The sequence below is a fragment of the Saccostrea echinata genome, unplaced genomic scaffold (assembly GCF_033153115.1).
Source record: "Saccostrea echinata isolate AGI-Se365-2 ecotype Australia unplaced genomic scaffold, CSIRO_AGI_Sech_v1 ptg000020l, whole genome shotgun sequence".
NCBI lineage: Eukaryota > Metazoa > Mollusca > Bivalvia > Ostreida > Ostreidae > Saccostrea > Saccostrea echinata.
Window position 1 is genome coordinate 3,928,277 of NW_026889769.1, and position 15,424 is coordinate 3,943,700.

At 34.3% G+C, this 15,424-nt stretch overlaps 2 protein-coding genes across 2 annotated transcripts in view; both read left to right on the forward strand.

Annotated features, from left to right (window-relative positions):
- The window catches only part of LOC133190091 (myosin-2 essential light chain-like), a 267,620-nt gene that overhangs the window by 96,976 nt on the left and 155,220 nt on the right, over positions 1-15,424 (forward strand). The window lies entirely within an intron of this gene.
- On the forward strand, positions 1,120-12,186 carry LOC133189952 (WD repeat-containing protein 48-like). The gene is made up of 18 exons (XM_061325398.1): positions 1,120-1,243; positions 1,364-1,504; positions 1,885-1,960; positions 2,131-2,213; positions 2,602-2,731; positions 4,283-4,473; positions 4,825-5,049; positions 7,793-7,867; positions 8,262-8,346; positions 8,691-8,788; positions 8,906-9,013; positions 9,386-9,485; positions 9,665-9,736; positions 9,856-9,922; positions 10,688-10,802; positions 10,922-10,998; positions 11,116-11,299; positions 11,549-12,186. Exons 1-18 carry the CDS (start codon positions 1,193-1,195, stop codon positions 11,642-11,644), a joined length of 1,974 nt encoding a protein of 657 aa, XP_061181382.1. The 5' UTR covers positions 1,120-1,192; the 3' UTR covers positions 11,645-12,186.

A 15,424-nucleotide genomic window follows, 5' to 3' on the forward strand; every position in this document is an offset into this window, starting at 1 on the left:
CGCTTGAACGCACACGTCAGCAGTATATAGAGGGTGGTTGGGAGATCAGGGTAGCTTGAACCCCCCCCCCCCCACCATGAGAAAAAATCCCCTTTTCAACATTTTTCCAAACTAATTTATGTTTATACTTCAAAATGAAACATCATTATTTCTTTATATTCCAAATTATATTGACAGTATAGTCAAGTAAGTAAAGGTTTCTACATAAAATCCAAATTTTTAAAGTAATTTTTCGTAATTTAGCTGCATTTGCCATCGATAGCTCCGTTATTAGTGTTCATATTCTCATCTCTCTATCACCGAATTGTCGCCTATGACGTCAGAGCAGTATTTCGCCGAAATCCGACAGAAATATGCATATTACCGTATTTGAATTTCAACTCTCAATATCTCTTAAAATATGCTTTCAACAACGTTTATTGTATTCAGTATTTTAATAAATAAGGTTATAGATAATATTTTTCATAAAATTACGATTTTTGTAAGATTATGCGATAAGTCCTTTAAAAATTGCACATCAGTTGTATTTTGGTAGTCGGAGCTTGACATGTGACACACTGAATGTCCGTTTAAAATAAGGATATATCAAATCCTGATCTTCCTAAAATTAAAAGACTTCGCACTTATTTTTTTTTAAAAAGAAAAATATCATTTTTATGTTTAAGTAAAAAAAATCACATTATTTTATTTTTTTTCTATTTTTTTTTCAAATTCTGAAAAAAATTGTGGCAGTCGGCCTTGAAAATTTTTTTTTTTTTTTGAAATGGCAAAAATGTCGGAAAATGCACCAGTTGGAGCCATTTTGAACAAAAATGTCTCGAGGGAGGCCTCCCGAACCCCCACCTTTGGGAGGGTGGTACCCCTCCCATACCCCCCCGCCCCACAAAAACATGAACTTCTGGATCCGCCACTGATTGAGTCTCAATGAAAAAGCGAAGTGTGATTTTATATTCCATTCTTTAAATTCAAGTCTTTTACTAACACCTGTTACCTTGCGTCATTAAATTATTATGATATCTGAGAAACGAATTTGCACTATAAATTATCTATTTGTCATATTTCATTATCGAAAGTGAAATACTGTGAAAAAAAAGTCTTTCAAGGATTGAGTTATCAGTGGTTATGGTACGACTTATCAAATTCGTGCGCTACCCCAGAAATGATGACGTTTTACTCAAAATAAACTAAAACGATGTCTTCTCATATTAGAAGCTCACTGGGACAAGGAAAGAAGAAAGTGCAGGTAATATTTAATAGCATTCTGTATTATTAATTTTGTTAAAGTGGTGTCTGAATTGCTTTAAAAGAAATAGTGGCATTGGTATTTGTTTGTTATTGCGTTCGAATTTCCTCTGAATTCCAGGTCTCGTTTGTAATAAGAGATGAAGTTGAAAAATACAATCGATCTGGTGTAAATGCTCTTCAGTATGATCCAGCCTTACGAAGACTCTATTCTGCAGGAAGAGATTCCATCATAAGGATATGGAATACTCAGACAAACAAGGTGTGTGCAAAGTTACTAATACTGTTTTTTTTTAAATTAAAATTCAGTGAGAACTTCCTGTAAGCAGTTGTGTTTTTTTTACTGTAAATAGTGTTCTGTGTGCCACGTGTGGGCTTTTAGTGGTAGTGTAAGTTTACTCATTTAAGAAGAACACTTAAGGAAGAAGAAGAGAAACAAACAAACAAATATACTTGTTAGATAAAGTCTATACATTCTGGAACTATTTTTCAGAGGTGACAATGACTGTTATGCTAGAGAATTTGTAGCCCCAAAAAGTTCATGTTCTATATTTGCATCTAGATCTATTGACATTTTTTATATTCTTCATAAGTATACCTATTTCAAAATCACCTACTTCATGCTGTGTTTATTGTTATTAGGATCCCTATATCCTATCAATGGAACATCACAATGACTGGGTCAATGATATCATCTTATGTTGTGGAGGAAGAACTTGTAAGTATAAGAATAAACAATTTAGAGCAAATCTGGATTTAGTCTCAATTCAGTTGCAAAACATGGCCAAATATAAAATAGATCTTTAAGAATCATTTAAATAAGATTGTTACATTAGATAAAGTGAAGCTTGAAATGTGTATGTGATGATTTGATGATATTTTTTTTAGTAATATCTGCATCCAGTGACACCACAGTCAAAGTATGGAATGCTCACAGAGGATTTTGTATGTCAACACTCAGAACACATAATGTAAGTCAAACTCTTATGGTTAAAACTTAAAAATAAAACAAAGGGTATAATTTGTTGAGAAGTGTACTTGTACCATATTCTATTTAAAAAAAAAATAAACAAACAAACAATGCATTTATCTACAGTAAAACTGAGTTATAAAGAACTTGCTTATAAGCAAGAAATCTCGGTTATAAGGAACCTTTTATGAATCCCATAGAAGACTTTTCACTATGTTTCTTACACGAAAATAAAGATTGTCCGCTATAAGGAAGCAAAGTTCGAGGTCTTAGTGACTTTGCTATAACCAAGCTTTACTGTACATACAGAGATTATTAATTTTTTCATGTTTCCTTTTGGATGACTGCATGGTGATTAACAGTATTGTTTTTATATAATGTTTCCACAGGACTATGTGAAATGTCTTGCCTATGCTAAAGACAAAGAGCAGGCAGCGTCAGCAGGCCTAGACAGTGCAATATTTCTGTGGGATGTCAACACCCTAACAGCACTTACCACCTCTAACAACACCGTGACAAGTAAGTAAATCTTAATTTATCTAACAGTAAAAAAAGTCACAAGTATTAAAGTGCCATTTCTACTTCCTTGCCCAACAATGTCACAAGTATAAATCTGACCATCTCTAACAACTGTGTAAGAAGTGGAAATGTTACCATCTCTAACAACATGTTAAAATCAAGCAAAAATCTTTGGATCTCTAACAATTGTATTAAGTGTCAATGTTATCATTTCTGAAAACATAGTCACATGTAAGTGTCAATCTTACCATCTCCAAACAACTTACTACTCTCTGAAAGAACATCTCAAGTACTCGTAAGTTGAAATCCTTCCATTGTCAACACAGTAGTGAAAGTAAGAGTAAATCTTACCTTGTCCATTGAACATCATTATAGGTAGGAATAGACCATACTACTGCTTAGGACACAGTCACATATACATGTACCAGTAAGTGAACATTTTATTTAACCACCACATAGAAAGAAAAGTAAAAATCTTTTTCCTGTCAGGTACATGTCTGTAGTATGATATTGAGTATAACTAAAAGAATCAAGTGAGACCATATAAGTTGACTCATTTTGAATCTTCACTGCAGAACTCCATCAAGCTTTCCTTAACAGCTATAACTACATGTTATTCATAATGGTCAAGAGAGCCAGACTGGTTGATTGATGCTATCATGTAATTGACTAAATTGATTGAAACACATTGTCATAAAAATATTGGCATGGATTTATTTCAAATTTTCTTCGTAGTTACTAAATGCTGCTTCCTTCATACAACATGAGAACTTATCTCAGTGGGTCTACCTTTCCGTATATGTCACATCTTTGCCCTTCCCTGCATAACTATGGTAAATGACGACTTGTTGGCTCTTTGTCCCCTGAATACAATTTACAACAAAGCCATTACTACTTTTCTTTCTTGCTGTATAGATGATTCTACCCGTGGAAGGAAGTACACATGCTTTTGTTTACATCTGTAAACATACGCTTTATTGGTTTTCACCGCTTAGAGAATTCTACACGGGAGATCACTCTCATTCACTATTTCATAAGTGAAAAAACCCATGTATTAAACCTTTTTTCTCCGGAAAACCTTGACTTGCCAATGTCCTTAAATTCATTGTGGTGGTCAGACAGGTGTGATCACTGGTGGTGAGTTACCTCAATTGGTAGAGTACCTGACTAGTGATTCAGAGTGCCTAGGTTCAAATCCTGGTCTGGTCTGTCACATTTTTCTCCTCACCAGTTACATTTGGTGCCATGACCAGGATGTAAAAGTGACAGGTGAAAGACCTGCCAAGGAAGAGCCTGGGTTGGTGTCCTTGTGGGCGAAGACCGGTTACATCATCAAGAAAAAAATTTCAGATGAAACCTGATATTGAATTAGTGTCATTACATAAGTTTTCTATAAGTTTTGAATTGTCCTACATGATAAATACTGTTCTTTTTGTTTCAAGTGGGTAAATTACTTGCAAAATTTGATGGGATGATTAAATTATAAGAAAGCACCAACCCCTGTAAATGGTGGGAAAAAAGAAGTATGATGCATTCTTTTCTTCATTCTAGCCTCAAATCTTCATGAGAACAAACACTCCATCTACAGTTTGGCCATGAATCCTCCAGGAACAATCATTGTGTCTGGATCAACAGAGAAAGCCTTGCGAGTCTGGGACCCCAGGACATGTCAGAAAATAATGAAACTGAAAGGACACACTGACAATGTCAAAGCTCTTGTATTGAATAGGGATGGAACACAGGTACAAACTGTAGAGGGGACTTATATCTGTAGTAATAATTCAATATACTTGAAGTATAAGTAGATGTGAAATTACTTTGAAGCAGGTGATGTCTCTTTCCAAGTTAGATTTAAAAAAAACTTTCTACTACCTTTATACTGCATCAGTTTTAAAGTTAAAGGAATCTGATAAGTGATTTATTGGGTTAAATTTCCTAAAATATCAGAAGCGAAGGACATGAAATATTTATAGAGAGTATACTTGCTCTATGTGTATTCATATATACCTTAATATGTCTAGGTCCTGTGAATATTAAATTTGCTGAAGAAGGGATGTTCTAGTACATGTATTAGGTAAATACTTCTTTTCCAGTGTTTATCTGGTAGTTCTGATGGAACAATACGTCTCTGGTCACTGGGGCAACAAAGATGTGTGGCAACCTTCCGAGTTCATGACGAGGGAGTGTGGGCATTGCAGGCTAATGAAGCATTCACCACAGTCTACTCTGGTGGTCGAGACCGTCGAATTTGGGCCACAGATATACGCAATCCAGATTACAGAACACTAATTTGTGAGGAAAAAGCCCCAGTTCTGAAGGTTAGTTCCAGGTTGTGGTATTTTGAAAAAGACCCTATTATTGTATTATGATGGCACACTGTGTGTATTCCTATCAATATTTATACATATTGAAGAAACAGTGGCAGAGATTTTTTATTGTAACATAAAAAACATGGTCAAGGTTACTCTGATATTAACTGTCATCTGAAATGGCTGATGCAGAGTGGTGCCCAATACTTGTATTTTTAGCTCTTCTGAGCCAAAGGCTCAAAGAGCTAATGCTATGGCCATTTGTGCAGTGTGTGTAAACTTTTTAGAATATGGGCCATAACTCAAGAACCACTTGGCCAATTATTGTCAAATTTGTCACAGGGTATCCTTGGCCCAAGGGCTCCTGTTTATACTAAAATAAGGGTTGTGACCCTTAGACAAGGGGAGATAATTAGGAAAATAGAAACAAAAGTACTGGTTGCTAAAAAATCTTCTTCTCAAGAACCACTGGGCAGATTATCACCAAACTTACACAAAAGGATGAGGATATGTTGAAGATGAAAACTTGTTCAAGGCATCACCCTGGGGCAAAGGGCGTGGTCTCAAGGTCACTTCAAGTTGACCAAAAATTACATTTTATTAAAATGTTGATATTTTGCTTACTATAAGGAATAGGATTTTCTCGCATAATCACCAGTGTAAGATTGACTTGTCCGGTGTGAGACAGCAGTGTGAGATTTTTCTATCTTACACTGTGTATTACTACGCCGCGAACGATAACGTAAACATTCCGTCTTTATAAAAAGAAATTGTAACAATGTTAAAAAAATATTACATATCCTTAAAATGTTGTCATTTAACTAATTAAGATAAACTTATTTTCATTCAAAATATTGTCGTATTTTCACTTTTTAAATGGCACTATTTTAAGATCGCGGAAGGATTCTTCTTGAATGAATGTGTACGCTATCGGATAGATAAGATTTTATATTCCCATTTTTTATCTATCTAATTAATTTACATGGACTGAAATTCATTTTATCATTTTACACTATGTGTAAAACATTTTCAGGTACGCTCTCTCTGATGGTGTATTTAGATTTTTAATTAGATGGAAAATTAAAAGGATATATTTTTAGCCCTATCATGACGACGTCATTGACAAGCCGTTATTTCGGATAAAATAATGCGAGAAAAATAATCATTCATTACATACTCGTGTGGGAATAGTGAAATTCCACCTCGGGGCCAAGATTCACGGTCTAGGACTCGGCAAAGCCTCGTCCTAGACCGTGAATCTTGTCCCCTTGGTGGAATTTCACTATCCCACACTCGTAGTAATGAATGATTCTATTAATCAAATCTTGTCAGTTGATGCATCTAAGGACCTCATAACATGTTGACTCAAAAGTAGCTCACAGTGACCTACTTTTTAAATTTTGCGGCCATTCTTTTTCAAAATGATTTAAAGGCATATTTTGAACAATTTAAGGCCTGTGATCATCAAACTTTGTCAGTTGATGTATCTTGGGTCCTCGGAGTACGTCGACTAAAAAGTAAGTCATCTTGACCTACTTTTTGAATTTTATGGCTAATCTTTTTCAAAACAATTAAGGTCATTAATTCAAATACTGAGAGGTTTAGAATCATTAAATCATGTAAGATGATGCATCTTGGGGCCATAAAACATTTTTTTAAAAAGTAGGTCACAGTGACCTACTTTTTGAATTTTGCAGGCATTCGATTTCAAAGCCTTTTAGAGGCATAATTTGGACATTTTAAGGCCTATGATCATGAAACTTAGTAAGTTGATGCATTTTGGGTCCTCGAAAAACGTCAACAGAAAAGTAGGTCACAGTGACCTACTTTTCAATTTATATGACTATAATTAAATATTTCGGGTACTAATTGGCTTAGAATCATCAAACTTTGTCAGTTGATGCATCTTGGGTCTTCGGAGTAGGTCGACTGAAAAGTAGGTCACTGTGACCTACTTTTGAAAATTTATGACTTTAATTAAAAATTTTGGGTACTAATTGGCTTAGAATCAGGGATGGGATAATCGTAATCGTGTAATCGGAATCGATTGTAATGATTACTTTTTTCAAGTAATCAACAGTAATCTGTAATCGAAGAGATTTTTGATTACTTGTAATCGTAATTTAATCGATTACAGCTAAAATTTTCAATGTAATTATGATTACTTTTTTGATTACTTTCGATTATTTTATACATAAATGGGTGTTATTTTGGAGAACTACAGTATTTCCAGTCAGTCACACATAAATATCAAATATATAGGAAAAATCTTTAAAAATCTTCTTCTCAAGAACCACTGGACCAGAAAAGCTGAAACTTATGTGGAAGCATCCTTGGGTAGTGTAGATTCTAAATTGTTCAAATCATGACCCCCGAGGGTAGGCTGGGGCCACAATAGGTAATTCATGTTTTATATTGAAATATATAGGAAAATATTTAAAAATCTTCTTCTCAAGAACCACTGGACCAGAAAAGCTGAAACTTATGTGGAAACATCCTTGGGTAGTGTAGATTCTAAATTGTTCAAATCATGACCCCGGGGGGTAGGGCGGGGCCACAATAGGTATTACAAGAGGGGAAATCTGGTAAAGAACAGCATGGCCAAAGTTACTCAGGTGAGCGATGTGGCCCATGGGCCTCTTGTTTCTCGGTCCCATCTAGTTTGAGAGGTTTGACTGTACATGTCCTTATGTATTTGGAAAATAATTGTTTAATTGAAATTTACTGAACTATAACATGCTTTTTTTTTTAGTTGGAATTAACACAGGGAAATACAGAGAATGCTTCGTTATGGGTAGCCACAACAGATTCCTGTATCAGGAACTGGGTTTGTTCTTAATTTTTTTCTAAATGCTCGAAATTCATTAAATGCATTGAGACATTTTAACTTGAGGATTGGAGAGATCTTTAGTACTTTTATGTTTTTCAAGATTGAAGGATACGTAGAATGCAATCAACAGTGGAGAAGTTTTTTCACCTTTTTATTAGAGATATTCTTATGTATAAGTTGTAAACACGTTTTAATTTCTGTATGGTGTATTCTTAGGGCAATGGAATTCACCATTGCCTTTTTCCAATGGGAATTTCTTTTTGGCTGTTGTTTGTTTAAGCAACTTTCTTATGTTGCTCCTTGTTGTACATAACATAAATGAAATAAAATGGTACACTTGGTACACATTAAGGTACTGTATTTGTGTAATTTTGATATTCTCTATTTGAAGTCTTTACAAAAAGTACAGAACAGAATGTCTGGAGACTATGATAACATTAAACCAGTGTACACACAAGCTGATTATACAATTAAAGGTGAGCTTCTTCATAGATACACTTATTTGTTTACAAGTACACTTATTTGTTTACAGATACACTTATTTGTTTACAGGTACACTTAATTGTTTACAGGTACACTTATTTGTTTTATTGTTTCCCTCGTCTTTGATCAGTAGCTGAATACTGTGACATTACTCCTTCACTTATTGGTCATTTTGTTGCACAACATACATGATTTCAAAGATAATTTCAACACAAGACAAACACAATATTTTTTTGTACTATGTATTTGAATACGTTTCATTTTGAATTATTTTTTTTGGAATGAGAGATGATACTGAAAATTTTTGTTGTGTAAAGTAAATCATTTTTTTCCCCAGGTGGTCCAAGCATTAGACAGTATTATGTGTTAAACGACAAATGTCACATACTGACCAAGGACACAGATGATAATGTGGCTCTATGGAATGTACTGGGTGTAAGTCCTTATCCATAACTTCAGTACATGTATTTGTACTGTTAAAATAACTTTGAAGAAATGCTTTCATGAATTTTGCAGTATGAGCAATTTTATGAGGTATGCTTAAATTTTCAGGCTAGATTGGTTGAAAATCTGGGTAAAGTTAACTTTGAGGATGAAATAAAGAAAAGGTTTAAGATGATTTATGTTCCTAACTGGTTCACTGTTGATCTTAAAACAGGGGTAAGTTATTTAATTTCTGATTAATTCAGATCAAAATTTATTTTAAAATTTGACCTTCGTTAAATATTATAGTTTATATGTATCATACAGTCAGGGTACTTTGAAGTACATGTAATGGTTAATTCTTCTTATGGATTTTAATACTATGGTTTTAATAATCAATATTTTTCATGCTCTTGAATTACCAACCATGTAGTAATTGCCTGACCTGTTGACACTGCAGATATGCAGGTGTGACTTGCTATACCCAAACAATTTGGAGATAAAAGCAGTAAACTTTATTGTACAAATCAATATGGAACATGCAAGTGAGTAAGGATGTGGAATTCTATACTATAAGTACTTTTTACTGTGCATCTTTTTCCTCTGCAGCTGTTAACCATACATTTAGATGAATCAGACTGTTTTTCTGCCTGGGTATCGGCAAAGGAGCTGGGCATAAAACCTTCAGCAGAGGGGATTGATAACAAATGTAAGATTAAATGTAATTTAAAGTTTGGAGAAACCAAGTAAGTTGAATTAAGTTGAATTATAACATATTTCTAAGGACCAGCTTGATTACAGAGGTTTGATAAACAAAGACTGTTTAGAAAATTAGTTTATGCAAGTTTTTATTACTTTATTTTATTATTTTTTTTTTTGTTAACTTAGTAAACATAGGCCAACAACTTTTACAAGCACTTTTGGAACACTGGCCAAAGGCTCATATGTATGAAAACCAAGGTAAAGTTGTTTTTTTTTATTAAATACTAATATTTACTATTTAAGAACTAATACTAGACAACTAAATGATAATATCACAGCTTGTGCTACTATTTAAATGTCATGGATGAATATTTCAGAAGGAATGATGGAAGGAGCTGACACACAACTGTTTTCTGTCCCTGATCATACACCTGTAATATTCTGGTATGTACCTGATCTTGCACCTATGGTATTCTGGTGTATACCTGATCATACCCTGTGATATTCTGGTACACTTATGTATGGGATCACACATCTGTGATGTTCTAGTATGAACCTGATCATTGAATACATCCCAGTTATATATTGATCATATACCTTTGGTATTAATTTATATGTTTACTGTATGATCATCATGTCGGTGATGTGTCTGTGTGGTCAAAGGGAGGCAACTTCTACCCCCAGGAAAATCAACTGCACGTCTTACCATTTATTCTGTGACACAGAAAACAAGAGGTTTTTATATACTAACATGAACTTCATTTTGTGGGATTTACATTTTAGTGCATTTCACACAGTTTTCTTTAGGTTATTTGATGAAAACTATTAACCACCAAATTATAAAGTTAATGTGTTACTAATAAGGTCACTAAAAGAGCTGATACATTATTGCTTTAATTAGTCCAAGATCTACAAGTGCTCATACAGGATTTAAATACAGTAAAACCTGGTTATCTTGAACTTAATAAAGCCGAGGAAAAACTAAATAAGAAAAAAAATTCAAAAATTTGAGATAGTAAGATATAATACATAGAAAGAGGTTATGAAACTTCCAACTCACTTTGACAAATCCCTGGTATTCAAGATATTAATGTTGGAGATACCGAAGTGCAACTTTACAGTAAAGATATTACATGTGTCTTCAGTCAAGAAATAGATTGCTTTCAGAATATCCTAAAGTATAATTTTGATTCCTTTCTTTTTTTCAAGTGAGTCAGATGGGCGGGCTTTATATCGATTCCTCTGTCGCGATGCAGCTGGTGAAACAGAACAAAATTATCTCAACGAACTGGTGCCGTCTTGGGCAGTGGAAGTTGTTGTTCATGTATGTTAAGTGCACAGATTATCATAGTTCGAGATATAAGTATTTTTAGATTGTTTACAAATTGCCACTTCATAAGATTTTAAGAGTGTAATACAATACTTCATGTATTTTTTTCCCAGAGGAACACACCAAAATCAAACAAGATTGCATTTTTTCTTCAACCACATCCAAGTACAGGCATCAAAATGATCAAAAAGTAAGAATTCGGGGGGGGGGGGGGGGGGGGGCAGACCAGAATAATCTTTGATAATACTTTAAATTAATAACAAAGGAAAATTTAATTTGTGGTATTATATTTTGTTAATTTTATTAGGGATCGTTTATCAGCTAGTGATATGATACAAGTGAAGAAGGTAATTGAGCACGTATATGAGAGGATTCTGGGGCAGGGAACTGAGAATGGGCACCAAACAAATGAGGGTGGTGACCACGAAAAAGAGCACCATGATGTCAGTTCTATAGCTGCAGAAAAAGTGGAACTTCTGTGTAATGATCAGGTTAGTAATCTTTAAATTTCAGAAGCATAATGTCCCTTGTTTCTTCCATGATTAACTATAAAACTAAATTAGTGTAAATAAAATCCATTCATTTGATACAGTTGTTTTTATGCCATATAAATTTTATTCCAAAACCTTATCTTCCAATTCATTTAAATACAGAGTTAATGATATGTAAATTGCTCACTCTGAAGATATAAAAAAAATGATGAATTACAGGTTCATCAATTTATTTTTATTTTCTTTCAGACACTTGATGCTAATATGGATCTAAGAACAGTAAAACATTTCATTTGGAAACAAAGTGGAGATTTGACATTACATTATAGGTTACTAAATAGATGATCAATGTTTCTTAGAAAGAAAGCATTTAATGTAACTCACATATATATGGGGTAGTTATCATCACCAAGATTGAATCTAGTTCCCAAATAATTCAACACAGAACACAGCTGGTGGCCTGTTTAAAGTCTGATGGTCAAGGGACCACATGTATAGAGATCTGAAACTCACAAATCCTTTATTTATTTTTGCAAGAAAACTTTTGCTTATTTATATAATTGATACACAGAACCAAATTGCTGTATCAGTGATGCATTTAAATGGTTTTACACTGTATTGTAATTACATGTGCATGTAGATGGTTGTAAGGTTTGTGTGGTTGTACTAGATTTCAGTGTTTCGTGACCTGTAAATTTCATTCACACATTGTATAATGTAGCAATGAATCTACATGCCTTTGTACATATCATAGTGAATGCATTTGTTATACTCTTGTCAGATCACTATTAAAATACTGCATTGGATCATGTCATAAATATTAAACTACTGGTCTGATGCTCATCTCTGATAATAAATGTAAAATTAATAAAGAAATGTAAAATCAATGTTTATATTCTGATTGGGAATGAAGAACTAACCTGGGAGATTATCACAGAATTTTTTATTTCTATGTATTTCACTTTTTTTATGGTCATTGACATGCTAATTCCAGTACACTCTGAAAATCATCAGATGTCCCCTTTTGCAGAAGTGATGAAAGGGGGGGGGGGTATGTTGAATTCCCTGTGGCCTGTAATTAAAGTGCTAAAGTGCACCCTCAATAACACATAAGCATAAATCTACAATGCACATTTGAAATTCAAAACTACATGTATACTAAATCAGAAGTCTCTAATTAGACTGTAGCTTTAATGGTTTGTTTGTAAGATAGTGGAAAAGCAAAGTTGCACCTGGACTTGAAACACCTTTTTTATGTTTACAGAACTATGTGTACTGATTTTCACTAACCTTGTACTGTTTTTTTTTTCATAGTCCTGTTAGAAGGGGGAGATTAGGGGGCTGTCTGTTTGTTTGTATGCAAAAACTTTAACTTTGGCCATGGCTTTTGAACGCCAAGTGCAAGGGCTATCATATTTAAATGTGTATTACTTATGTGAAGACCTTTCTTTGGGTACTGGTAACATACATGTATTTGACCTCATGACATACTTTTGAAAAGCTCAACCTCAGCCATAACTTTTGAATGGTTGGTATTAGGGCTTTCATATATGTATTTTATATATATTCCTTGTGACAAGACCTTTGTTTTGGTGCCAACATTTTTGACCTCATTACCTTGGAGTTTGACCTACTTTTGAACAAGAGGCCCAAGGGCCTTGAGTATAGTTTAAATAAAACAAAATTAACTGAGAGATGAAGATGTGTTGCCCAAAAGCAATAGAAATAGGAAGATCAGGGATCAACACAATTGTTTGTCTAGTACCTTGTAATCTTTTTACTTGCCTGTACTTGCCAGTACTAATACACTCCCCATTTCTCACTATCACCATGCAGTAGATCCATCATATTCCCTCTCAAATTGGCCTCTCTTGGTCTTTGAAGAATATTCAATGTGCGCAGATAAATTATTTTTGTGTCATATTTTAGCTCACCTGAGCTGAAAGCTTAAGTGAGATTTTCTGTTCACCTTTTGTCTGTCGTCGTCTGTCTGTCCCTCTGTCTGTAAATTTTCACAGTTTTGACTTCTTCTCCAGAACCACTTGGCCAATTTCAACCAAACTTGCCTCAGAGGATCCTTGGGTGAAGGGGATTCAAGTTTGTTCAAATGAAGGGCCATGCCTTCTTTCAAGGGGAGGTAATTATGATTTAAAGAAAATTTGATGGCATCTTTTAAAAATCTTCCCAAGAACCATTTGGCCAAAAAAGTTGAAACAAACATGAAACCTTCATTATATAGTGTAGATTCAAGGTAATTCAAATCATGACCAGGGGTAGGATGGGGCCATAATGGGGGATCTAAGTTTAACATGGCAATATATAGGAAACAATCTTTAAAAATCCTTCCTTTCAAGAACAACATGATTAATCATATTAATATGGAAGCATCTTCAGGTAGTGTAGATTCAAGTTTGTTCAAATCATGACCGGGGGGGGGGGGGGGGGGCAGTGGGGGGTCAAAGTTTTGCATAGGAATATATACTAGGAAAAAATCTTGAAAAATCTTCCTTTCAAGAACAACAAACCAAGATTAGTCAAATTGATATTGAAGCATCCTCAGGCAGTGTAGATTCAAGTTTCTTCAAATCATGACCCCCTAAGGGTAGGGTGGGGGATCAAAGTTTTATATAGGACTATATAGGAAAATGCCAATAAGGAACAGGGCCATATTTGACTCAGGTGAGCATTGTGGCCCATGGGCCTCTTGCATTTATCTATTGTATACAAGTCAATCTGACCATTTAAAACTACAGAATTAGCTACATACATTGTATAAAGAGTTCTTGTATAAATCTTATTCAATTTACGTATATTAAAGTTACATTATTTAGTGATTAATTATCATAGTGAAGTAAAAATTGCTTTATTGCAACTTGCTTTATTGCAACTTTGTACTCTGCCTCCTAGATACCAAGAAGCAGAGAAAAAAGAATTTTAATGCATTTTTCTGTATAATCAATGGAGCCCTGTCCTAACATCGGAACCCCTGACCCAAGGACTAGGAATTTCATTATTTTGAAAGAGGCAATCTTGCTCAACATAAGTATACAGTTAGTTTATTTTAAATGAATTTCACAATTTTGGAAGAGGCATCCTTGCTTATCATAAACATGCACTTTGTTTGCTTTATACCCAGGAGTAGAGAAGAAGATTTTCAAAGAAATAATGCATTTTCACTATACAATCAATAGAAACCTGCCCTAACCTCAAAACCCCTGACCCAAGGGATATGAATTTCACAATTTTGGAAGAAGCACCTTTGCCCATCATAACCATGCACTAAGTTTGTCAGCAAAATACCCAGGAGAAGAGAAGATTTTTTCAAGAATTTATGAATTTTCACTATGTAATCATGAATTTCACAATTTTCGAAGAGGCACTCTTGCTAATCATAACAGTGTATTTAGTTTATCTGCTAAATATCAAGGAACAGAGAAGAAGGTTTTCTAAGAATTAATGCAATTTCACTTTATAATCAATAGATCCCTGTCCTTACACCAGAACCCTTGACTCAGGGGCCAGGATATTTCACTAATTTGTAAGAGGCACCCTTCATCATAACTAGGAAGTCAGTTTATCTGCCAAATACCCAGGATCAGAGAAGAAGATTTGCAAAGAATTAATGCATTTTCTTTAGATTTTTAGGCTCCGGGGGACAGATACCATGAAGTTCATAGTATTTGTTCCCCTTTGTCCATAAATGCTATATGCCAAAATTGGTTGAAATGGGTTCAGTGGTTCCAGAGAAAAAGCTGAACATTAATGTTCAAATCTTAACACACGATGAACAGTGAGAATACATATGCAGGTCACCTGGGTGACTCATGTGGTCTAAAATTTTGCACCTTGGTCACAACTTTTGAACAGTTGGTGCAAGGGCTTTCACATTTCACGTGTTTTTCTTGTGACAAATCTAATCATTGCGTACCAACATTTGACCTCATGACCTTGATTATGGAGTTTGACTTACTTTTGAAAGGCTTTTACCTCAGCCATATATTCTGAGCAGCTGGTACAAAGGTTATCATATTTCACATGCGTATTCTTTGTGATAAGACCTCTTTGGATACCAACATTTTTGACCTCATGACCTTGGAGTTTGACCTATTTTTGAAAGACTTTAAC